This window comes from Coloeus monedula (assembly GCF_965178545.1).
Source record: "Coloeus monedula genome assembly, chromosome: 3".
In the NCBI taxonomy this organism is placed as follows: Eukaryota; Metazoa; Chordata; class Aves; order Passeriformes; family Corvidae; genus Coloeus; species Coloeus monedula.
The window spans coordinates 25,677,588-25,704,268 of NC_138783.1; the positions used below are offsets into that span (position 1 = coordinate 25,677,588).

Consider the following 26,681-nt stretch of genomic DNA (forward strand, 5'->3'; position numbering starts at 1 on the left):
CTCCCTTCAGTTATTCGTAGACACTGATGAGGTTCCCTCTCAGCCATCTCTTCTCCAGACTGAACAGGCCCAGCTCCCTCAGTCTTTCCTCATAAGAGAGATATTCCAGTCCCCATATCACTTTTGTCACCTTGCTTCTCCAGCGGGTGTCAGGGTAGTTAAAGTCCCCTGCCAGACCCAGGGCCTGTGACTGTGAGGCTGCTTCAAGCTGCCTGTAGAAGGCCTTGTCCACTTTCTCCTGCTTGGGTGGCCTGTAGCAGACACCCACATCAGTGTCACCCTTACTAGTCTGCCCTTTAATCCTAACCCCTAAGCTCTTGACTTGCTTGTTGTCCACCCAAAGACAGAGCTCAGTACATTCCAAGTGCTGTCTCACACAGAGGGTAAATCCCTCCCTCCCAGACCACTGTGCCTTCCTGGTCTGTCTCTCCTTCCCATAAACCCTGGCCTAACAGAAATTCTCTCACACCATTGCTAGAGCTGGAAAACGAGGGAAAATTTTATTCCAGCACCTTCAGGTTCAAACTGTTAGAAGAAAGGTCCTAAAAATATTATTCTGGCCCCCCATATCTGACATGGCAGGTGGGATGAGTCTGTCCACATAAAAAGTCTGGCCAGAGGATGAAGTGTGGATTGTATGGGGCTGCTCCCCAGCACTTGGCTGCTTCTTGATCACACAGGCACACCATTTTTTCACACCGGTCTGTCAGGTTATCTGCAAAAGAAAATGTGAGCAAAGGATGAGAGATTCTGTATCAAAGGCAAGAAACAGTTTTAGAAGGCATAATTCCCTAAAAAAGCAGCTCTTAGGGATCAGAGGCTGTGGCAGCAGGACCAACATGTTGTGCTGTGAGTGGATCTGACCCTCTCTGCCCTCTTTCTCTCAACAGATCTGACCTTAATTGTAACCAAGAGCATCAGAAAGTAGCAGCTAAATATAAATTGGCAATGCTTATAAAAATCTGCCCAGCATGGAGCACTCCCTTCTAGAACTGTGTGAACTATGAGGGTTTAATTCAGCAGCCAAAGCTAAAAAAGGAAAATTATTTTATCTTAGCCTGAGGTAAAGATATTCCACCGTTCCTCAGTCAGTGAATTTCCTTTCTAACTCCTCCCTCTGCAAAACAGACTGATTTCAAAAGGCAAAAAAACCCCCCCAGCTTTGAAAGGAGGAGCCTCCCAGAGGGATATTCAGAAACCTGAGGGCATCAGGGTGCCCACCAGGCGTCCTTCACTCTTGCTGTATCAGTTGCTGTCACGTGTCTCTGATCACAGCAGAGGAGCCAAGAAGCTCTGCAGCAGGGCCAGGTACCTGATTTTTATGAGCCAGCAGCTAACAAAGTGATCAAAGTCGTACATGGAACTATATAGAATGCAACTGTATGACTACATGACCATAAAGAACATCAAAGCCACTAGCTTAGAAGGCTACATTGCAAATGACTGAGTTTGGGTTAGTGAACCTCTCATCCCACCTATAGGTGGCTTAAATGCAGCTGTTGGGTTAGTATTATTTAAAAGCACAGTGCCTTGTTTATTTGAGGCTGCTGCCATGGGTTATCTAACAGCCCCAAAACCCTGCACTAGGCAAAGTTTAATGTATAACTTGATGAGCCAGTGCACATGGGCTTTACTCCAAAACCAACTGCAACAAGTATAGGAACTTTTTCAGATTTCACTGGACTCTGATGGATAAACCCTGTATCTGAAAAATAAGAAAAGCCCATGTTTGCTAAGCTGTTCTGAATAATCACATATTTACTGGTAAAAGTGTTTCAAGGGTCCCATCAATGAGGACCTAAGGCCACTTTTTTCTTAGCTACCAGTCTTGCCTGATATTCTCCTTGCCCCTCTGTTCCTTGAGCTCTTCCCATGCTGTGCCAGCCACTGTAATGTGAGTGCAAAAGTCTGGCTTTGCAACATTTCTGTTAGAGCAGAGTGATTTTTTTGACCAGACCCCACAACTTACAGCCTTTTCTATATTCCAGATATCTATTGAATGAAATTTGCCTACAGGCAGTGGCATATCTGGACTGAAGAATATGTCTCTGCCAGTTATTTCATTCCACAAACAAAACTACCTAATGGTAGCAAAGAGAGAAGAAATCCCACATAAAATGAGTTTCTATTTCTTTTACATGAAAATGTCTGCATTTATGATAGTGTCAGGCAGCAGGCATCTAATTCCTGTTGCACTGAAATGACAGCGCAAACAGTTCTGCTTCTAACACTTCTGGACATCATTACCCTGGGCCCAGCAAGCATGCCTGGAAATTTAACTCTTCATCCCTTTTGTTTGAATGGGATCAGACATTATACCTTCACATCCCAGTAAGACCTGCTGTGCTGTAGCCTGGGGTTGGAGATTTGCCTACAGAACACATTTCTATTGTTTCTCCTCACCGGGGATGTCGGGGGAAGTGAAGCCTGCCGAGGGCTTGTGCAGAACAGTTGATGGATGCATCAGGTCTTGCCTGGACATCAGTTAAGGAATTAATGGTATTCATTTAACTCATGCTAGTTGGCCAAGTCAGAGCAACTGCAGCCCCCTGCACTCCTATGGCACACGCGCCATGAACTCAGTGATACATCGCATATCTGCAACTTGGATTGTTCCTTCACAGCAAAGAGAAACTGGGCTTTTTCCCATAAAATGACCAGCAAAAATATCAGTCAGCTATGGAAATATGGGTAGGCAGGAGGGAGGGCAGTTGTACATTAAAGTGACACATTCCTTTGCCAGCACTTTGTATTTAATAGGTTGTTCTGGAACTTGGAAAAGACCAGCTGTAGATGTGCTGTGTCCCATCCCCTATCTGCTGGCAGATCTTCAACTGCTGGCGATGCTGAGGATTGCACCAGTAGAATATGGTCTTCTGAAAAGGCAGAAATAGTCTTCTAATGTTCGAGCAAGTAGCTTTGAGGATTATAGGAATATGTTTTACTCTCACAATTTCTTTTCAAACTTTGTTTTACAATGGATTTTACCACCAGGAGCTTTTTGGAGACTTGGAAATACAAGTGACAAATTCTAAAACTCAAGTCATCTGGTGTATGTCAAAACAAACTCTGCGAGACACTGACGGGCTGTGACTGCAATTCAAACCTTCTTGACTGGGTACCAGCTGTAGAGCTGAGCACAGCCCACACTCACTGTCTGCCTGTAGCACTCGAGAGCATTTGATTCTGTACTGTTCAAAATCCCTGCTGGAACCCCAGGACTTCAGGCTGGAGCCCCACATGGGGCAGAGGTGCAGGCTGGCATCCTATTTAACCTGTCTTGCAGCCATGCTAAGTAGGCTGCCTCTTTTCTAGCAGTGCTTAAGGATAGTAAAAAAGTGGACAGTCCTGCTGGAGGTAGGGCTAGAATTGCAATGGGAAGAGCAACCTTGAAGACCTGCAGCTGTGGGAAGAGGCCAGCGAGGAGCAGGCATGCTTAACGCCAGCGAGCAGAAAGTCTCCAGGGATGCATCTGCATCCCTGCCAAACTAAGATGGCTTGTGGGCTCCATGGCCTCCACTCCCACTCTTCAGCCTGGGGAGATCTCAGGTTATCTGGAATGGGTTGTGCTGGGGCTCCAGCTTTCCTCCCAGCTCCAGCTGGGGACTCCTGCCAAGGAATGGGCAGAGAGCTTGGAAGAGAACGGACATTGCCTAAAGCAGCTTTGAAACCAGCTTGACAAACACAGACCTGCCTCTGGGGACCCCAGAGCTCTTTGGTCAGCCTGGTGCCAGCAGAGGAGGCAGAGAAACCACCCCTGCCCCCGACAGGAGACAGCCTTTACTTACCGCACCGCACGGTGTTGTGCTCGCATGCCCACTCGTAGCGCTGCACCTTGGGGTTGCAGCCTTCCTTCTCTGCCGTGTCGTAGCAGCAGTCGTGCCTGTGGCAGCACCTGGGAGACATGAAAGGGTAGAGTTTGGGTGTCTTCCTGCATTCCACTGTTGGCACAGACTCCAGGGGTGCTTTGCTCACACAGAGCTCATGACAGCAGAGTTCACCCCGGCCTGTCAGTAAATCATCTGTTGATGAACCAAGTATCCTGGCATCTTTGGGAAGGCTCACGTGTCTCAGGAGCTTGTTAATGTCATATATTCTCCCATGACCACTGTACCTCTTCCTCTGAGCTTTTGCCCTCATGAAAGCATGTGTGGTCAAGACACGGTGATCTGGCTGAAAGGGAGCTGAAGTGTTCCTGTAAGTTGTGCTTTTGTGGCTCACTGGCTTAGGCTTAGACTCATCCCAAAATCTGGAATTGGGATGTTTCTTGCCTTCCTCAGTATCATCAAGAAGCTTCATCTCTTCAGTTCACCTGGACCGGCCACATGCTCCTTGGCCCATCCAGGTTCTGAGGGCTGGCTATAAATTAATCCATCTCAATGGTGAAATTTGCATCAGTTAACTTACGAACTGTTATAAACATATATTATAGTATTGGCTTCTCGCAAAGTATTAAAGTAGATATTATATAATGTTAGAAATGATTTTTGCTGTGTGGATGTAGTTTTTTCCCGTTTTAGCAAGAATGTTAGCAAGTGTGAGCAAGTAAGATAACCTCCAAGCGAGCAGGGGATGAGGCCCAAGGAGCTGCTGATCAACACTTTGTCCAGAGAACAAAAGGGCCCAAAGGCTGCTCCACCCGGGGAATGGGCAGCCCGGAGGGTCCGAGAGCCGCTAGCACCGCTCTGCCCGGGGGGCAAAGAGGCCAAAGCTGCAATCAGCCCTGACTGTCTGGAGAATTAAGAGATCCACCCTACCATCGACTCTCGCCTAGCAAGCCCAACCCCAAGAATCAAAAGAAATAAAACCACAAGGAGAAGACTACGCATGCTCTAAAAAGGCAGACCCAAGGAGTGGCCATGCAGATCAATTCCTGGAAAAGTTTTAATATGAATGAAGAACAGACAGTAAAAATGGTATAAAAAGGACTCACCTCGAGCATCAGGTGTGCTCTTGGCAGAGCGCCAAGGCACCCGGCCGTTATCCCTTTGCTTTATTTTATGTGTCTCTTATTGTCTTTATATTAAACTCTTTAAATTCTAACAGGAGAGTGAACCTCGTTTTTCACACGAACCTTAAAAATATCTACATCTAAGGCATTCACCTATCTTCCCTCTGTGCACATCTGCACCACAGTTCACATTTTCATGCTGCAGAGATCTAACATAGAGTGACACAACATAAACTCTGTAGGACCACAGGATTTGGGGCACAATTCTGCTCCCCTTACAGCAGTTCTTCGTGATGATACCCACAGCTGCAGCAAGGTGACAGATAGCTTAAAGCAGCACAAACTGAGAAGACTTTTGGCTCCTATTTTACAAACATCTGAAAGAACCGCCAAGGAACAAAGACTAAGGAATCCTATTGTTGTCCTTTACCACCTTCAGATGGTCTCCTCCTGTCTGGAAATGCCCTTTGCTGCACCTGGGTCAGAGTGGTGCTAAGCTTATAATAACCCGCTAACACTCGGTTACACCAACACAGAGTCAACCAACACCATGGCAGAGCACTGGCCATCAGCTATGGCAAACAAACACGACTGTGTCACCTGGCTAGTAAACAACCTGCTCGAGACAGCCCTAATGGCTACAGACAGCTCCGGCTGGTCCGCAGGGATCAGCTGGCCAGACCCCTGCTGTTGAGCAAATGCCACTAAGGTAAGAGTTTGTCACGTTGTGTGTCACATCAACAGCACCCTCATTGCTGTGCATATTTTCCTTTTGCTTTAACTTTGCGACAGAGGGGAAATCTTACTCTTCCCGATGAGTTTGCCGGGATTTAACAGTTGGACGCAATGATCTTAGAGATCTTTTCCAACCTTAATGATTCCATGACTTAGATGAGTCATATATGCATCCCTGCCTTTCATGGTGTTTTCAGGGAAATGCTGAGCGCCCTCAGGTCCTACTTTACAACACAGGTGCTGCAGCAATCCAGGGGAACAAAAAGGAGAAGGAGGAACAAATCTATTGCCTCTATGTGGAAGAAATGCCATGATGTCTTGAAGTGATGGAACTGTGAGAGTGGAACAAAAGAGAAAAGGTAATTACTGACAACACCACATCAAAGTCAGTATGTGGAATAAACCTTATAAAAGGCTTACCCACTCAATGGCATTTTTTCCTTTTGCACATAAAAGAGAGGTGCTTAGAAGCACTCTAGCCCTGTCTAGACAGATTGACTGAATTACACACAAGAAAATTACTCCTTTTGTAAGGGTCTCGGTAACAAACCTAGAAGTGACAAGGGGGTGACTAATTTCAAACAGTGTTTGTCACTCACAGCCAGTAGTTTTGCCACTCTATTTCTTTTTTAGAATGGCAAATATGGAAAATAATGTGGTCACTTTGACAGGTGTGGGGTACTCAACTACACTAATCATTGCAGTAGTTCTTAGATACCAATTTCTCTAGCAAACAGAAAATGGAAATTTTTAGTGCCAAATCTAGTGTGGCATTGCTGATTCTTCCTAGTTAAGAACCTAAATAAATCTTTCAAGTTTTTCTACAGCAGCCGAACATTGCAGGTAAGGAATAATAATGAATGTACTTAGAGGATCAAGCTTCTCTTTTACAAACTACCTGATATTTTGAGGCATTTCCACTTGAAAAATCTCATTTTCTTCCTTTAGGATAAAATCCATACTCCAGGGAATTTAAACAGCAGAAACACTGCCTAATGAACACCTGGCCATATTTTACTCTCTCTTTTTCAGGAGTGCTGACTACTTGCCATCTCCCAGGGTCACCTACATTTGGACATCACTCAGCCTCTATGGAAAACAGCTTTTAGTTCACTCTGCTGGCCCTTCAATAAAAGCCATACTCCAAATTAGTGAAGTCGTGTTTTACTTTAAAGGCTTTGTTATGAGATTAGTTAAATTGTTTAAATTGTTAAAAAATAATTAAACACCTCACACACACTGCTGTGATAAGCAGGTCAAGAGGTATTACTGCAGTTACTCATCATTTGTGAGCCCCATATTGACTGTTTCATAGATGAAATGCTTCACAGACAAATAAAGGGACGTGATGAGAGGGCTTTGGTAGTGAAACATCTCACTGCATTAATGAAGACAGCTCCATTAGTTTTAAGGGACAACTTCTCTCTCGTGCCCACAGAGGCCTTTAACCTTGATGCCTTTTCTTCCTTTTCCCCTGCTTTTGCTGTCATGCTAACTCAGCAAAATTTGGTTTTGTAGCAATGTGCACTGTCTCCAGCAGCAAGGTATTCTGGAAAGCTCAGTTTCCTTCCCAGTGAGCTGCAGACTGCCTTCACCCCTTCTAAAAGCAGGGCTTGCTTACTAGTAGCAGCTGGCCTGTTGACTGTAGGTAAAGAGAGACTTGTGTGCTCTGACTCTGATATTCCAAACCTGGTGAGATTGCAAATAACAGGCTCAGAGCAGACAAGAGTTCACCATGCTCAGCTTTACTTGGATGCTCATTGCACAGTACAGGAAAGAAGCCTTTCACTGTAACACCTCCAACACTCCTTGGGAATAACAAGCTCAACATCTGCCCCACTAACTAAGAAAAGGGGAAATAACATGTTCTCCTCTCTTATTCTACCTTGATTCAATGTGAACTAACAGGCAGTTAAGGCAACAGGTTTGATTACTCCTTGCATCAATATGGATTTCTTCAAGAAAATAAACAGTGATATTCCCATCACTTCCATTTTAAGGACCTGGGTGAAATAACCCTCCAAATACCTTGGATTACTCTCCTTTTGTCAGGCAGGGTTTGGTCTCTATGAAAAAAACATTCAGCTATTTCAAGAAATTAATCCTGGTTTCTCCTTTGCCCTCTACCCCACATAGTACAAGGTCCTAAGAGCTTTGGTGTCATCCAGAAGGAGGTTAAGCCCTCATTCACATCCCAAGAGATACATGGGCCATCACTCACAAATCCCCAGTATGTTCATATGTACTAAGTTCCCTGTCCACAAGGCAGCAAATGAGTCAGTGGATTCACAGTAGCACAAACAAAGAAGGGTAGGGAGATCCGCGCTGCTTCTGGACACGTACTTGAGGTTTTTCTTACCAATCTGTTTTATCTTTAGGCCAACCTCGTCCTCCCAGTCCACAGTAGCACCCATAGCCAATATATGCCAAGGGAGAGCGTCCTGTGCCACACGATATAGCTCCAGCCAGTTCAACGATTCCTCGAGTGTGCAGTGAATGGGATTTTCCCAGAGCACCTTTCCAAACTGCAAAGACAGAACATGGTTACACACCAGGATTAAACATGCCTGCTGCTGATTTTCCTACAGTCCTTAAAGGGAGATGGTTTTGATTTTGACTGGTTGGTTGGGTGCAGCCCTGACAATCTAACTAGTCGTGACATTCAGCTGGCAAAGGGTACTCCGCAGGGAGCTTTGCCTGAGGCCTGGGATAATCAAAAGGTGGATGCAGAAATACCCGAGCAGGCTCTTTCTTCCATGGGAGCTCAATTCAAGCAGGACTTACTAGTTCTGGTGCATTGGTGTGTGATTGCAGCTGTATTGCACCCAGGAGCAGTGTGCCTGGTCCTGCACATCACAGAGCCCAAGCTGTAAAGCTCTGCAAGGTCTGTGCCAGCAACATGCAGGGCCAGCTGGGCTTCACTGCACCCCAGAGCTCCCAAACCTGGGAAAGTTTTCCAGCTGTGCTATGGTCCCAACTGGGACATGAAGCAGCAGAGTACAACCAGGCAACCAGACCTAACCTGGGCTCTGTGGAAAGAAGTGAGGTTTCTATGTTGCTCAATATTTCTTTCATTATCAAAGTTTCCCCCACTATTCAGGATCCTTTAACCATTGTCCAGGTGGCAGAAAGTACTGACAGTGCTCTTAATCTGCATAGAGGGACAGCTATGAGTCCCTGAGCCTGAAGAGTACATACTTTGTCAAGGACAAAGTGCCTCCCTCAGCCAAGATGGATGTATATCCTCTTTCTCTTGAGACTCTGGAAGTGCTGGCAATGCTTGCATCCGTTTCCGTTATTATGTTCCACCTAAGTCATAACAGGTGGGCGGCATTAATTTAAAGAAAAAAGAAGAAAGGAGCTCTGTGTCAGCTGGAGAGTATGGATGGCCACCCAAGCCACTCTGGAGATTTGTGAATTACAAGTCTTTCAAACAGTCTCATGATTGTGCATGTTAATTTGCAACATTTTTAGAAACCACAGACTCAGTCCTGCAGTGTTACGAACACCAAGAGTAGCCTGTCCCTAATGCTCAGCTGCAAACGTTGCTGCTTATCATGCTATAGTGACAAATAGGAGCATTTCATGCCTGGATTTACTGTGAAGGACCAAATGCACTTTGCACTGCTCTATTGGTAGGATGAAAATCCTCAGCCTGACAGCCTAACCCATCTGCTCATCCCACCCATGCACAGCCACTCCAAAAACACACAGGGGGACTTTCGGGCATGCTTGGATGGAGAGGGAGGTGATGCCTGGGAGCTGGGAACGCGCCATTGAGGTTGCTTTGCCACCTGCCCCTGGCTATTGCAGCATGCTTGACCTCTTCAAAGTGTTGTGCAAACACGGGCTAATTAATCCCCTAAACCACCCAAGGACTCAATACTATTATTAAAACAGTTGCTTTCCTTTTAAAACCTAGCCTCTAATCCCCTTGCTTGGGCCTCTTCCGGCATCTCCTGGGCTAGCTCGCCCTCCGAGCCCAATCCAAGTACCAGTGAAGACAAGGAGGGGCTCTCCCCATGAAGGACAAGGCAGAGCTTTGCTCCCTCTCCCAGCCTGACCCCCCAGCAGTAACGGGTGCCACCATTTTCACCCCAGGGATTGACACCTCAGGCTGTTCCAACACAGCGTCTGTCTGCTTCCTGGGGCATTCCTTGGGGATTCAATGCACATTCCTGAAAAAGCAAACGGCTTCTCACCTGAACACTACTTAAGTGTTCAGCTTTCATGCTAAAAACACATTAGATGGGTTTTATTGAGAACTAAAGAGACCACTTATTTTCCTTGTCTAAACAGCAAGGCTCCAGAGTTAGAAGGGGGCTCAGCTCTCAGGGGAAATCACAAGTAGTGAGCTGCTTTGGATTTGGGGGTATAAATCATGCTTTTTCAACCTGTTGCAGTTTGCAGACCCTGAAAATGTTCCAATGGAGACAAAAACTTCTTTGTAGGCATTCCGGCCTTCTGACAAGCAGCTTGATTTTTTTTTTAGCTGTCTTTTGCTGGCCTCTTAAGCCAGGACTGCTGGGCTTGGTCTGTTGGCCACGGGCTGAAAATGGCTAAGGCTGGTGTAAGGTAACTGTACCTCACCCAGAAGAAGAAAGGCCATTCTTCTTTTGGGGATATCTCTGAGGATCAGGGAACTGTAATTACAGTGCAGAACTGCTCATGAAAGTGAGTGGGAGAAAGCCCCAAAGGAAATGGAGTCCAAAAGACTCAATTAGTGTGCTTAGGGCTGCGTGTTCTGCAAGAGGCATCCAGGCAGCCTCTGATGTTCCTGTTCTTTGAAAGCTGTCTGGGTTTTGAGCCAGCAGCACATTGCTGCAGCTGAGAGGTCAGCCCCAGCAAGAGCATTTTAATATTCAGGTGCACAGCTAATAACTTGACCAAAAACTGAAATTGCTTTCTCTACACTAGGCAGCCAAGCCAACACAGACGGAAAGCCTTGAAAAAGTCTGAGTCTCCACAGCAGCCTGCTTCTAGCCAAATATCCCGTTAGCAGCACGTCCAATCATTAGTTAAACTACTAATGGAGGACCCTAGAGAAGAACATACCTGCAGGGAGGTGAGCAGAGGTGAATCTGACAACTTAGCACTACTTCCTGCTTAAACTGGCAGCCTTTGCTGTAAATGAAGGCGGGAGGTTGTTTTTTCTTTCAAAAGTCTACTGCAGGTATAACCTCAGATATGCCAGTTTAGTGTTTTGCTGCCTCTGTGTGTAGGGGCTTTATGTTAGCCATCATTTATGGCTTTTATAAACAGAATTTTAAAAAATTATTTTAAATTCAGATGAGTTGGAAACTGCTCACTCCATGGCCACTGGTATAAAAAGAAGGTATTTCTATGAAAACAGACACTAACAACTCTGTAGCAGAAAACTATTAAAAAATAAAAAGACCTGTGTTTATACAGTTTATGCAAGCCATAGCTGGGGCTGGGAAGTGAGGCAGGCAGGCAGCTCACTTAGGCAGTCCCTCACTGTAAGGTTGAGGATTGTCTAGTGACACTTTTTTTCCTCACTTGGCCAAATCACACGGAGGTCCTGCCGTGAATCACGCAAAGCCGATGGCAAGGGGAGAGGCTGTCCCTGCACAGGGGGAGGCATGGCAGGGCAGAGGGAGCGAGGGGTGGTACTCACCTGCCTGAAGCAGCATCAGTGTGAGCAGCAGGCGGGGGCCCATGTGCAGATCGCTCCCACTCTCGCGTACTTCGGGGTTCGCCTGCCGGCACTCCGGCAGCGCCTCGCCGTGCTGCCGAGTGAGCCCAGGTGTGGCTGTGCTAAACAATCCTCCCGGGCTGCTGCTCCGGGCTTTATATACACAAATGCCTGTTATGGCTCTGCGCCCGTCTGAAGTGAAACACCCTCTCCTGCGATGCCCCTGAGCCCCAGTGCGGGTCCGGGCCGTCCCCGCTCCTTGCTGCGTGAGGAGAGGGCGAGGGCTGGCTCTGTTTGCCCAGCATCGCCTTTGGGAGGGAGGGGCTGCTGGGAGGGCATTAGGCTGGTAGTCTCTGGGACAGCCCAAGACCCAGGCACTAAGCCGGGCTCCTTCTTTAAGCTGTTTGCTTACAGACCCTGGTTAACCTCTGAGAAGCTGCGGCAAAGCGAAGCCTTCAACCGGGCTTTCTGTGGCTTGGGCTCGCTGCTGTGGCATGCCCTTGGCAAGGATTTACTCCTTTTATAGATCACTTCCCAGGGTATTTTTTAAAAATTATTTTATTTTAAGACCGATTATTTTCATGTTTAAAAAAGAAAAGACAAAACTATAAACATCCAACAGAAAGAATACTGTTAAGTGCAAGTACCTAATTATAAACTGACCAAAAGAGCTAATTCAGCACCACTCGGAGGGATAAATACCCTCTTGGTCTGTTGCTCCACCTGACCAACACCAGTGGATTTCTTGAAGACTCGTCAGTATGTGGGTGCCAGCCACGGCAGAAGACCAGCATTGGGTCCAGCCCCCTGGGGCTCTAGTTCACAGTAGGCAGCCAGATCCAGAGGTGACCTCCCCCTCACACAGCCTCTGCTTGTATGGGGTCACAGGCAATGTGGGCAAGAGGAATGGCCACACTTATTTTGTCTTTGGGCTTGAAACAGCTTTAAAACTCCTGCCTTCCTTGGTACAGCAGCCACCCGACTTGGGGTCTGAGCATCTGCCCCTTCCCTGGAGTGGGCATGATGGGCAGGGTGCTCTGCTGGAGGGGAAGAAGGCTGCTTGCCCCTTCCTGGGCACAGCCCAGGACTATCATAGCAGCACACCTTGCCTGAGCTCCCCATGCTAAAGCTGTGCTTCCTTTCTTAATGGCACAGGTTTAAATATTTGCTTGCTACATATTGGTAGTCAAATCAAAGGTCATCAGCAAGTCATTTATGGAGCTCCCTTCTGCTGAGACCTGCCCCAGTGCAGCTGCCATCACTCTTTGTCAAGCAAGTTTTCAAGATACAGTATATCCTGGGTGCCTGTGATACAGGGCAAACGAGACAGCAGGACTGAGTAAATCTCATTACAATTACCAGCCTGAAATTTCCTGCCCACCACCACCCCCGTGATGGGCCATGTGCTGGCAGCAGCAGAGGGAGGAGGACAACTCGGGCACCCTGCCCTGGCTTCTGCACTACCTCGGAGGGGCTTGGGAGAAGCTTACACTTCTGCCCTTGGAAACCCCCTTCAGTAATTATTAATTTACTCAAGTCATAATGCCAAATCATACAAAATCATAGAATGGTTTGGGTTGGGAGGGACCTTAAAAATCATCTCGTTCAAAACCCCTGCCATGGGCAGGGACACCTTCCACTCAAACAGGTTGCTTCAAGTGCCATCCAGTCTCACCTTGAATGCTTCCATGGATGGGGCATCCACATCATCTCTGGGCAAACCTGTCCCAGTGTCTCAGCACCCTCACAGTAAAGGATTTCTTCCTGATATCTAATCCAAAACCTACCCTTTTTCATTTAAAAGCCATTCCCCTTTGTTCTGTCACTACAAATCCTTGTAAAAAGTCCCTTTCTAGTTCTCTTGTAGCCCCCTTTAGGTACTGGAAGGCTGCTATAAGGTCTCACTAGAGCCTTTTTTTCTCCATGATGAACAGCCCCAGCATCCTGTCTCCATAGGAGGGGTGCTCCTGCCCTCAGATCATTTTCAAGGCCCTCCCTTGGACTGGCTCCAGCAGGTTCATATCCCCATTCTTATGCTGGGGCCCCTGAGCTGGATGCAGTACCTCATATGGGGTCTCACCAGAGTGGAGCAGGGATGCAGCCCAGGATGCAGTTGGCATTGGGGGCTGTGAGTGCACATTGCCAGATCACCTTGAGCTTCTTGTCCACGAATGGCCCCAGGTCCTTCTCCTCAGGGCTCCTCTCAATCCACTCTCCACCCAGCCTGTGTTTGTGCTCAGGGTTCTGTGTGTGTGAGCTGTTGCTGGCAAATGTTAGACCGTAAGAATGGAAGTTTGCAGAAAGAGGATGCCAGAGGACAGATGTGCTGCGATCAAAGGCTCTATGGACACCGGGCCTGCGAGAAGCGACACGAAGAAGGCAGGCTTTGAAACATCACGTGGGGTCTGGCTGAACTACGCCCTGTTAGAGAAACCCCCACCCCTGACGGATATTTGGCTGCCCCAGTTCTTAATCGGGGACCAAGAGGGAGTTGTGAGGAACCTCTGCAGTTGCTTTACAGGATTCCTGGGGTCCCCAAGTCAGGGGAAACTGTCACCAAAAGTATCTACTCTCATTTGGATTTATCTGAATCATTTGGATTTGAAAACAGACACTTAATCTTGTTCTTTCAAAGCCTTGCTGATTTATAAACCTGATCAAAAAAAGACATTATAAAGTTTCAGATCAGAAATTATTTCTATTCTTCCCATTCTCACAGCACCCCAAATAACAGATTAGTTTTTTGCCCCCCCATTCAGCAAAAAATGCAAAATAAAGAAATAGAGACTCCTTTCATAGCCAAATGTATCTTCAGTTTTTGAAGAAGGTTTCTTCAGGTATTAGGACAGGATGCCCAAATTCAACCCCAAAACGCAAAGCAGAGTTAATATAACACATCCTCATGATTGTTTCACACCACTGACTGGTCAAGTTTGTTAATCTGTGCAAAGTACTGATTACTGTTGCCTATGTTAATCAGCATATTTATTAAATAGTATTAAGTGCTAATCACATTCTTACTATGTTACAACAAATGCACTGGGATCACAAGGGCATTTTTAATGCTGTTTAGGGAAATAAAATTAATTTCCTGATCCCACCCATTCCTGTGAATTTTGCATGTTACCTGTTTGAGCTCCACCCTCACTAGTGGCAAGAGGCAGCATATGAGAATTTTAGGTGTCATCTCATCAAACTCCGACTCAGACTAGTCTGTCCAAAACTGCAGGCACAAGAAACTTACTTTGAGCCTCAGGTGACTTGTGTGGGACAGTCAATCCGTACTGTTGGGAGGTTGTTTCTTCAGATGAACTGGCTATGTTGAAAACAGTTCCCTTGGCGTGTACCACCAAACCAGCTGGCTCTCAGGAATGATAGTACTTCATACTCTTGGGTTTGTTGTTGAAAAACTATATTTGGGAAAAATCTTCAGTTGAAGGGGTGAAGATATTTGTAAGGACTCCACAGTTTTTAACTAGGCTTACCCAATGAAGTTTAAGATGTCAGATCTTCTTGTAGAAGGTGGGCTGTCCTTCATCTCCTAGAGGCTGTCCTTCCTCAGATGAAATACCCAGCCACCACTGTGGATGTCGCCACCAACCTCAAGAAGAGATCTCCGTTCAGCACCAGCAGAGTCAATGGCGCTTTTGCTGTCCCAGCTACTGGGTTTTCCTCTGAGAGACAGAGGAAGCTTTCTTGCAATACCACGAGTATTAGATTTCCTAAAGGATCTGCCCCTTCAGAGACCAGGACTAAAGAGACTGAAGGATACAGAATGACTGTTTGGGTAGTCAGAATAAAAAGAGAAAATCAGTTCTAAAGAGAAGCAAACCCCACATTACCTGTCTGGAGGTAGAAAAGTAAATCTAAGACTGCCACATGATTTCTGGTGACATAACCAGTTACAGAGTTAACACAGTAATATAATAAGTAAACAGTCTTGCTTAATATTGTCTTGCATGGAAGGTCTGCACCTCTTTTAGTGCTGATAAAGCCCAGTCAGTCTTTAATGAGGAAAGACAACATTATTATTATTATTATTATTATTATTATTTCCAGTTTCTAAGTCAGCCCTGAAAAGAGTTCTAAGAGTGGCTCCTGGTTTGAGGGTGTCTGGTATGTATCTCCTTGCCTTTCACTGCTGCTGTGTGCTGGTCTCATCTTGATTGTGGCATTTCTGAATAGTGAAGCTGGATGGCTCCAGCCTGCAGCACCCTCTCAAAAGTCAGTGCCTGCTTTTGTCTATAGTTAGTCACACTCCCCCCCTACCGCCTCCTAAGGTGATAAAGGCAAAAGGCCACTTCTCTCAGGCTTTCACTGTCACAGTTTTCTCCCAGCAGTCTCCGAAGGCACTGTCTCCTGAGCTGACTGTGGGGGACCTTCCCCTCTGAAGTAATTTCTATGTGTGTCATTCCCCTTCTGCACACTTTCTTGCACTGCTCCCATGAAGGAGTGGACCTCATGGTCTGCATGTATAATGCTGCTGGAGGGAAGGCAGGCAGAGCTGACTGGAGTCAGGGCATGATGGGGAGTTGAAGCAGGGGAGTAATATAATATGTGGAGGGAGCAGCAGCTTCTTCCTTGTCAGCATTGCTGAATGTGGGGTAAACACCGTGGGCTGTGTGCTAGAGAAGAGCTACACCATCCCAGCAGGCTGCCTTGTCACCCTCATGGCTGCCTCCATCCAGCCCTGGTGAGGATCTGGAACCATGCAAGCTCCATTCATTTCACATGAAACCCAGAGTTGCATCCCTTCACACATTCCTTCCACAAGCCATGGAGAGAGGAGATGCAATCCGCAGAAGGGGAGATGGGGTTCAGATGTCCCATTGTTGTGCAGCCACTGCAGGTAGTGGCAGGCTCCCGTTGCCTTCTTCTGTTGTCACTGAGAACATCAAGGCTTTCTGACTTTAACAGCCTTCTTTTCCCAAGAGTTTGTGACACTCTGTTTTATGCTGAGGCCTTCAGAAGCACTCATTTCCTTGTTTGTTCTGCCCTTCTGCTGTAGAGCAAGCAGCCATCCTACCACCGGAGAGACAGGCTCGCTCAGGAACAGAGAGGTTCTTGTGTCCTCCAGGAGCTGTTGGGCTTTGGTGGAACTCACATAACCTGCTGCATGTGCCAGGGCAAGGGAGCCGTGACTCCAAAAAGGTTTTCAAGACTGCAGTCAATGTTCTTTGGCCATAGATAGTCAAGAATGAGAAACACTGCCTGCCCTGGCAGTGCAGAACCCACTGCCATCGCCACCCGGGGACATTGCTGTCAATACAAACCAGGGACAAGAGCATCTCCTTGGGACCACACTGAGCATTGTCTGGAGTGAAAACCAGGCATACATGATCAGCTGAGCAACCTGAGACAGCTGGCTTTCATTTTAGAGCCCTGGTGACATTTCCCACTTAAAAGATGAAGTAAATGGATACAGGTTGAATAAAGGTGTCTTCTTTCAATACTCACGCTGCTTTAGCCTGTGAAATCCACCAAGAGATTTGGCTGCTTCATCCAACTGGAGACCAGGGAACACCCACACATACGGAGATGAACATACAGTCTGGTATCCAAGACAAATTCCTGGAATGTCTCTGAGTTCCCCGTAAAAGAACAGCTAACATAAATGTTTGTGCTCATTTAACAGGAACTCCTGTTAGAGACAAAGCTGAAAGACCCATGACACAAATTCATACCAATTGCACCAAGATTCGTGGTACTCACCCAGACTCTGAAGCCCGCCAAAATACTTGGTTTGATGTGTCAGTGTTTTGAAGTCTGTTGTTTAAATTCATGGGCAGTTCTCAACAGAGCAAAATCGTACTTTTTTTTCTTTTCTGATTGTAAAGTAAATGTAAACAGAGGTGTGTTCATAGATCCTCCTGGGAGACAGAGGAAGGGATGGCCTGGGTGGGGAAGGTATGATACAGATCAGCACATAAAATTCTTATTCCACCTTTGCAAGTACATTTCAACCCTGACAACTCTAGACCACTATCCTCACTCAGCTCTGCCAGTGTATTCCAATGCTGCCTTTCCACGTAGTCTGCTGTGCACTGTCTGCTTCCATTTCTCATTTCCCCACTATTCAGGCTTCATTTTCTTTTTTTTCAATTACTAAAACTTTTCCTGCTTCTACACTTGCCATCTCATACCTCTCTCCTTCCACCTTTTGTCCCAACCAACCACTTTCACCTACAAGATCATAAATAGCTTGGAGACTCACGTTGGTAACTATCTCCAGCCTCAGGTAGCAACAGACACAGGAAAGTGGGTTTTTTTTGAAGGCTTCCATTCATAACAGCACTTGGTCCTGTTTGCATCAGGGAGCACTTGGGAGTTCTGAATCTTCCACTTTTAAGAAGCAGGGCAATTAGAGCCTTCCTGAAGAAAAGAGGATGTATGTTGCACTACCTCTGCTCCATTATTCAGATTGCTAAATTAGGATGCATCAAGTGTACAGGCTAATGTCTCCCATGTTTGACATCTGAAGACATAAAGAGAAAGCCAATAATGCACTGAGTTTTAGGTGGTGTTGCTACTCCTACATGAAATGTGAAATCACCCCCTGAAGATACTACCATGATGATTCACTATCATCTTTCCTGTAGCCCTCCTGAAGGTTGGCCACGAGCTCAAGGGTACTGCTACAGGCTTAATAGAAGAAACATTAGAGAGCAAAGGTTTAGCTGCTCTCTTTTCTTGACATCAACCAGTGCTGCATATGGCTAGTGAAACCATGACAGCAAGATTTTAAGCATTCCTGGAATCTCTGTGCTGTTCATCAGACCCACACAGAGACACACAATTAAGCTTACATTAATGAAAGTACCCTAGAAACTCCTCTTCACTATTTCCACAATCACAGTCTGAGTTACCAAGCCCAAATTCAAATACTGTCCCTTACACTGTTGACATCCTTCCACAGGTCCTTCAAAACCTCTTTCTTTTCTATATATACACATCTGCACCAACACTCATATTCACTACTGCTACCTTGTTTTGTTACATGACTCACCGCCTCTGCTGCTGCAGAAATTAGTTCCATATTGGGTATATTAAAAGGTTTGGGGAAAAAAAAAGAAAGGAAAAAACATCAGGACAGTGAGAAGAGCTCCACCCTCCAGGAAGAAGAGAGAAGACAGATCTGCAATTTGTTCTGCTGCTACACAATGCTCTGGGCTGGTCACTGTGGTCACCTAGTAGGTTTGTGGGTTTTTCCTCTCTGGCCAGCCCCTAGCTGAGGGCATGCTGCCTGTATTACATCTCCTCTTCAGGCTTTGTGCTTGTAGTGGGTAAATGACCACATTTGCAGTCTCAGTGCAAGTCCTCTCCTCCCTTACATGACAAGGGTTTATCGGATCCAGGCCCGTACCTTTGCACCCAAGGGCAGGTTTGGTGAGGGCTAGATGCTGCTGTGCTCTGAATGATGACCTTAGTGACTTGTGCCTTGAGACTCAGCAAGGAACTGGCAACACAGGAAGCCCCCTTGGAGCTCCCTGAAGCTCATGAAGATGTCCTCAATTCTCAGTAAAGCTGCCTCTTTTATATTCATCAAATAATCCAGGTGAGGCATTTTGATTATGATTTCATGTAGTCTTTTGCTTACAGGTATAGGAAATTTTCAACCTTTACCTTGCTCTCTTGCCTGTTTCTCATACCAGACATAGTACTTACAGAGAATTTAAGACTTTACTGAACGACACAGTGTATTTATAATTTTAACTGCTAATGTATGATTAGAATGCCGTTGTTTGTGAGGTGGTAGAATGAGGTAACAGGCTGTGCCTGATGAAATGTCTTATCACTTCATGGATGCCAGTCATCACTTGGGAGTTCAGGAGTTCACCCAGTTCCCAGCACACCAAGAAACTGCCTGCAATAAGAATGTTTGAATAGTTAGCAGAAAAAAGATCTGCAATGATAAAGTGTATAAGTTAATGTAGGGTGTCTGGCCTTCTAGGCTGGGCAGCAAAGAGTAGGTCAGTTCCGGAGAGCCCTAGTTAAAATGGCTATGTTCTACTTCAGTGCATTTTCTCACAGTCAAGACACCCTTCCCACTTTGCTCCATTGTATGTCTGGAACTTGTGTATTTTGTCTCTTTTTACACCTTGTTCCTATCCATATATACCCCACTGGACATCAAGTCCCTGATCTCTATCGCTGTCATATTTGCACAGCAAGCAGCATCCATCTCTGCCTGAAGGCATTCTTGTCATTCTGAACAGCTGATATGTGTTGCAATCAGCTCCTGAACTTTCTAACACGAGACTTATTGAAGGTTTCAGGATCTTCATAAGTGAAGCTATATTGGACACTCAATCCATAGTGATAACATGGGACACATGAGAAGATGAGGCTTCTCTTTTCTTCAGGCAGAAGAATGAGTGTGAACACTAGTAAAGCTTGTGCCACGTCTTTGCCTACTCACAGGTTCTCTCTGGCTTCTGCCTGGAAATTAGCTCAGAGGCAACTCCATTGATATTTACTCCTACTTCTGTTGGATTGGGCATACAGATATTTATTGGTTCTCAAATTCCTCTGTTGGGCAGGCAGCATATTACAGTATGACAAGAGCTCCTGACATGGGCATTTTTGTGGGGACTTTCTGCCCATCTTGCCAACCTGTCAAGGTCTGCACAGCCCTCTGGGGTATTGGCCACTCCTCCCAGCTTTGTGTCATCAGTGAACTTGCTGAGGAGGCCTCTGCCCCTTCACCCAAGTCACTGATGAAAAAGTTAAACAATACTAGGCCCAGTATTGAACCTTGGGGGAAACCGCTAGGGACCTCCAATTAGACCCTGTGCCACTGATTACGACCCTCTGGGATCTGCTGTTCAGCCAGTTCTCAATCCACCTCCCTGTGCCCTCATCCAGTCCACACTTCCTGAGTTTGCATATGAGGATGCTGTGAGAGACAGTATCAAAAGCCTTGCTGAAGTGGAGGTGGACAATATCCACTGCTCTCCCCTCACCCACCCAGGTAATTGCTTCATTGTAGAACACAATCGGGTTGGTCAAGCGTGATCTACCTTTAGTGAATCCATGCTCACTACTCCCGATCTTCTTCTCACCATGTGAATAGAGATGTCTCCAGAGCGAGGCGCTCCATTACCTTGCCAGGGACTGAGGCAAGGCTGACTGGTCAGTTGGTTCCTTGGCTTTATGTACTTCAGTACAAGGATTCTGTCTATTTGCCAATTTCTTCTATTACTTTAGAAATACAGCTTATTGTAGGGTTTTTTCTTCAAACAGAATTCCACCAAGCTCTGCTGGACTGAGTGACACAAGCAGTCTAATTCTTGGAGTAACTTATCCAGAAAATGTTACTTGTTTTGTTTCCAAAACATTACATTTTTCTGCAGTTTTGCTAGGGAGAAGCCAAAATCACATGCATGCTCTTCCAGTAGCAATTGTTTTGTCTGTAGATCTACTGAGGGCATCCCTTGCCACTTGTTTAGCAAGTTTAACTGTAAATAAATACATCCATCAATCAAAACATATTTCTCAGTAATCACTATATTCCCTGATAGTTTAACCTTTCTATTTTCCTTGGCATTGCAGTTTGGCTTTCCCTGGCAGAACGATAGTTAGGCCACTGTTTCGTTTAAATTTGGCTTGGCAAGTTTGCTATCCTCTTGCACAGCGCTGAGCATGTCTTCACACATTCCAACCACTGCCAAATTATGTGTTTGGTGCTTTGTTTACTGTTCATAGAGAGTATTTTTTCTGAGACTACTGCCGAATTAATTTTTGCTTATCAGTTTATGTTAATGCCAGATATGACCAAAATATTGTTTTCTGAGTCACATCTTATTTTCTTTGAAAGAAAATATTTCTTTCCTTTTCTTTTCTGCAGACCTTTTCTGGCTACAATTATTGTACTTGGTTAGTAAAAGAAGATTTCTGAATTTGCATTTCATACTACCTACATGTGGTGAGAAGTGCCAAGACTGATATTTTGCCCATGGCTGTAACTGTGTACTTGTGTGTTTACTCTAACTTGTATATTCAAGGCTCTGTTGTGCTATTTGCTCACTTATCTCTGTACCATCATACCGAGCTTTAACTGCAAGCCTGATATTAACATACTTTGTGAAAAAGTAGGGATTGGAAATGTTCAACTGGCTGACACTTTCCCTTCATCTAATATTTTTGTAAGTCTTCATAGGATAATGCCTTAGACAAAGTAAATTTGTCAACCTTGAAGCAGTCTGACAATCTACAAAGCAACGTAATCCTAGAGATTAAATGTGTTGATGCAGTGATCTCTGGGGAGACAGTTCTCTTACTAAGATTTTCTTTGTCTCAAAAACAAAGGAAACCTCAAAGCAAAGCAAACCCCATGAACTGAAAACCACAACATACTTTCAAAACAAATTCCCTATACCGCAGAGTCGAGGCAAGCAACAAAGGCCGAAAGCTTCTCCTTAATTTTTCTATAAAATGTAGGGCAGTATGTTGAAACAAAATTACCATCTAACACTAAAATCTTGAAATTTTATTTAAAACCCTTAAGTGTGTGATCTGGTTATACCAGAATTGAACTCACAGCATTTCCTTCTAAGTTTTTAATACGAGACCTACTACCTCAGCGTCATAGACCCAAAGTGCCCAACACTTTGTGGCATTGAGATGCTAGAAACTCTCTTCAAATTTGATTATTTCCAGTTGGACCAGCTCTTCTCTCTGTGGGCTTACCTGCTCATGATTTTAATGTTCTCCTCTTGTTTGTTAAATTTTGTCACTATGAGAAGATTTGTGCATCTTTTGATAACAGAGCTGGAAACAGTTCAAAGGACTCATCTGAGAGAAGTCAGTCACACATTAGAAAGAATTTTCATTAAAAAATAAAGATACAGAGAACAAAGGGGAGCTCAAGAATGAAGCACACACTGACTTCAGATAGGGCAGAATCTACTGTTAGAACATTATGATGAGAAACAAGTTATTTCCTATTTGAAAGAAAAATCTGTCTTAGAAATTTATGACAAGGAAGAGGAATATGTAACAAAGACATCTTGCTTAACAAACGTAATATTCAGTCACAAAATTCCAAAATAAATTCCAAAGAAGTTTGTGGGGAAACTGCTGATGAGTACTCCTGTGTGAACAAGCTCAAGAAGAATACTATCTCAGAACACGTATGACTGTTTCACTAATATGAAGCTGTTTGCTCTCCTGCAAGGGCAGAAGGAATATCAGCTTCATTATTTACAGTTCAGACTTATTTTCCAAATTTTACTTTTGTCTAGTTCTGCATCACCTCTAATTTCTGATGCTTTCCTTTGATCACTTTCATTTCAGCCTGACTCAGCATAACAAACATCAAAAAGACATCTCACTGCATATCAAACATCTGCCCTTATTCTGCTATTCATGACAAATTTTTAATGCAACTCCCTATGAACTACTCCAGCAATGCCTAAAAACAGCAGTTCCGGGCTACAAATAATGTGTGGTCTCATTTCAGCCCTACAGGAAATGCCATAAATGAGACAAGAATATGGTGAGATGTATCCTGTAGAGTCAAACAGAGGTTCTTCATTACACCAAGTGACAGACTTTCTTAGAATGCTGCACCAAGGTTCCAAACAGTTACATATCAGTTACTGGGAATTTTACAGACCAGATCTGCATGACATCACTCAAATGTCTGCAGGATTTCAAGGCTAGTCTTTTGTTTGTTCTAAATCCAGGAGAGCAAACCCCAGTGCATTTCTTTCACGTTTTGCAAAATCACCTAAAAAAGTCTTGATACCTAATACCTCTCATTCATCGTATAGCAGTGACATCAGTGATTAAAAAAGAAGGGTAAGAAAACCATGAACTGTCATCTAGACAAAGGATTATTCTGCTTAGAACATCTTAGTAAGCACTCAGATGGCAATGGCACCTTCAATAGAGGCATTAACAGCGTCCCGTCCTCCACAAAGTTCCTTTACAAGAAACAAAAACAGTATTTCATCATCTCTGGCTTGAACTGGCCAATAAATTCTAAACAGGAAGGAAGGACAACAATCATAGTGTCATGGTTTAGAAACCACTACACATAAATATAGACATCCTAGTTTCCTCAGGTTTATCTCACTGAGAAACCAGATTAAGCAAGCCCCAAACTAAACGCATCTTGAACAAATACAACAAACTAAAATTTTAGGAAACAACTATATAAGTGACTTTTTGGAACGCATCCTGAGCCAGTGTCTCAGGTAAAATAAGTAATTGAATCATTGCCAAATTTCACAACACTCATTTGAGGGTCCACGCTCAATTAGCAGTTTTGGTATTTGTATTTCGCAAATAATAATGAATAAAGAAAGTCCCTCAGAAATGGTGTCTCTTGGTAACACTTAGTAGATGAGCTCTTGGGTAGGTGATGCATTTTCCTGAAGATAGCTTGGATGAGGAACAATGTAGGGCTGAAAGGACAAATAATCATCCAGCCAGAACCAAGCACGCCAAGACTGAGATGGCTTTTTCTGTCCCTCAGCTTAGTTCTCCTTTACTACAGACTAAGCTGGTTACCTCCTGTCCTCTCACCAGTGGATGTGGACAACTCCCAGCAATTGAAAGTCTGTATCAATTTCCTTTGTAAAAAAAAAAAATCACCTGGCCCACCCAAAGAGTCCTTCCTTCAACATAATGGCTCTGTCGCTCCCTATCTCGTAGGTTATGGTTTCTAAAAGTTCTAGAGGTGATGTTCACTCCTCTTGGGATACCCCCAGCTATTTAGAGCTTCAACACACACCAGCTAAGGCTGAACGTGGTCAAGTGAAGAACAATTATTTCCTGCATCTTTTATACATATCCCAATTTACTATGCCCCAGAATAGGAAACCTACAGAAAACATTATTTTTGTCTGAAATTCAGCTTTCTGAATCTTCATTTTCAATTACTTTCTTTGTCCACTTACTTCTCACTGCTTCAGCTGACCCTCATAATTTTTCATTAAGTTGGGGCGCTTGAAATCCGTGACATCTTTGTTGGAAATATTCCTTTCCAGTAAGAAGACAAAGGTGACTCCCATAATTTCTAGAAACTCTACCAGTTAATCTAAAAATGACTGGCAACAGGAAAAACCCAAGCCTCTGAAAACAGGGAAAAAAAATTCCCCATGTACTGTCTTTATCTGTAGACCAGAATCTTTGTATTATGTATGACACCACCATGGCAGTTTTCTGTAGTGCTCCATCAGCTGATCTCTGGTTCCTTGACAGCCTGTTGAACAGCAAAAATGTCCATGGATCAAGAAGCTATCGGCTCCCTACTGGCATCTCCTGGGGTAAAGATGACCCAGAGCAGGGAGCGTAACAGAAGTAGAGAGCCTGGACTGTACAATGCAAATCTTTTACTGCAAATTAAGCTCTTATTTCTCATTGTGTAAACACTGGATGCAGAGAGTTTAAACTGTAAAATGAGCACCTGGCAGGCAGAGCCAACAGCATTCAGGCCATGTTAAATTGAGTGCCAGTGGCTGTAGTTGCATGCCCCAACATGTCCCTCTGCCTCACATTTCCAATTAGCTGGTTTTAGGCTTCCAGACGCACCCAGCTGGTTGTGGAATAGGGATGTGGACAAATTTAACGTCCTCCAAGGATGGCCCAAAGTGCCTCTGAAGTGAGTAACTAGTTCATATATTGTGGTGAAAGAGAGAGAACAAAGAGGGGAGAATCAGGAAGGGGAGATTCAGGAGCTGGGAGAAGGAAGCGAGGAGACACAGAATGGCAGTAACAAGTTTGCCACCCGGATGATGCCACTCCCGTCAGCTCACAAAGGCGGCTGGAGGTAAAGCACACTTATCTCCTGCAGAACAGGTTTGGCTTCCTCTGCCCATAATGCTGCACACTTCCTTGTGCTCCCAGCAGAGGACAGCCCTGGCTGCTGCAGCCTCCCCTTCAAGCCCCGCGGCGCAGAGGAAATCCTAGAGCGTGTTCATGCTGTCCCTCACACCACTGATACAGCTGTCCCAGGGCTGCTCCCGCGCAGGTCTGCGGTGGCTCAAGCAGAATGGTGAAGCTGCTCCAGAGCCTGGGACGCACTCTCCAGGGCTGCTCACTTCCCACTGCAGCCTGAGCCAGTTCAGCAGCTTCTCCTGCCTCGCCTCCCCGTTCTGCACTGGGACACTGGGGTGCCTCTGCCAGCACCATCCTGCTACTGACACCGCTCGTGACATCCTCATCATTCGTGGATGGGTAACCACCTTCCAGAACTCCAAGACCTTTAGTGAACCCAACCAGTCCCAGCACTGGGCAGAAACCGTGGTTTTGCACCACTGCTGCTGTTGTTTTGTGTGGAAGTAAACATCAAAATGCAAATCAAAGCCGCTGGTTGAATGGGTCACTTCAGCACAAGACAAAAGGGATCTGTTTGCAGAAGAAACTACTGCTACAGCCCCAGAAAGCATTCAGAAAGCAGAAGTGATTTGTGGGGAAGAAGAACTCTACCCCTTTCGTAATCAAAGCAATTTTATGAGGGCTGGAGAAATGACTTGAGTGAAGTCACTGGGACCACAGAATCACCCACACAAGCAGTTTGTTTAAAATAGGGAATTAGCAATGGGGTAAGGGAGAGACCCAGGAAAGATTTGGAAAGGCTGTGGAACCAGTTCTCCAGCATCTGCTATCAAAAACACCAGCATGCAGGAAGGCTCTGGCAAAGCTGAGGCACCACAGAAAATTAGCACTTACTCTGCAATGCCAGTCCAGCACACTCCTGCTCTCACCCAGCCAGTGCTCCAAAACACACCAACTTGGTGATCAACCGGTGGATTCAATCAACAATGAAATCAACGTTAGTGTAAACACTTCAGGTGGCCACCTTTGGTGCTCTTATACACGTTTTTCACAGGCAAAGTCTCTGAAAATAAGGTTCTCAGGGAATTCACAAAGGTATTGTCATGATCACCATCATCTTTAGCTTTGTCTGTACACAGAAAGCATGGAGCAGAGACATCTGACACTCATGGCTCTAACCTGAGGAATAAATAAAACACTGTCCCTATGGCTATTTTTAAGAGGGGTAAATTTAGAAGGAAGGAGGAGACAAGGGGGTGGAATATATTATTAGTTTCAGGTTTTTTCAGTGCTCATTGGTTTTTATAAAGGCTTGGCCTGTATCAGTAGGCAGACAAGTGCTTGTTAAATGTTAATTTTGCATGTGGCTGTTATTGCTATATCCAGACACCTATGCAATCTTCCAGTTATGGAGAATCTACTGTTCCACTGCCATGTATCTGAACCATGAATTGAACATAGGCTTCACTTGGCACTCCGTAGTCCTGAAAGCCATGGTTTAAAAACACAGGACAATATTCTACAGCAATAGAAAAGTTAACAGCAAACATGCAA

At 45.1% G+C, this 26,681-nt stretch overlaps 1 protein-coding gene across 1 annotated transcript; it reads right to left on the reverse strand.

Moving 5' to 3' along the window:
* Positions 1-551: 551 nt before the first annotated feature.
* On the reverse strand, positions 552-14,880 carry LOC309570755 (phospholipase A2-like; the record flags this gene model as incomplete). Its single annotated transcript, XM_082277768.1, has 6 exons — positions 552-715; positions 3,789-3,895; positions 8,046-8,226; positions 11,325-11,436; positions 13,494-13,605; positions 14,828-14,880. The coding sequence occupies 6 exons, from the start codon at positions 14,878-14,880 to the stop codon at positions 552-554; spliced, it is 729 nt and encodes a 242-aa protein (XP_082133894.1).
* Between the last annotated feature and the right edge of the window lie 11,801 nt (positions 14,881-26,681).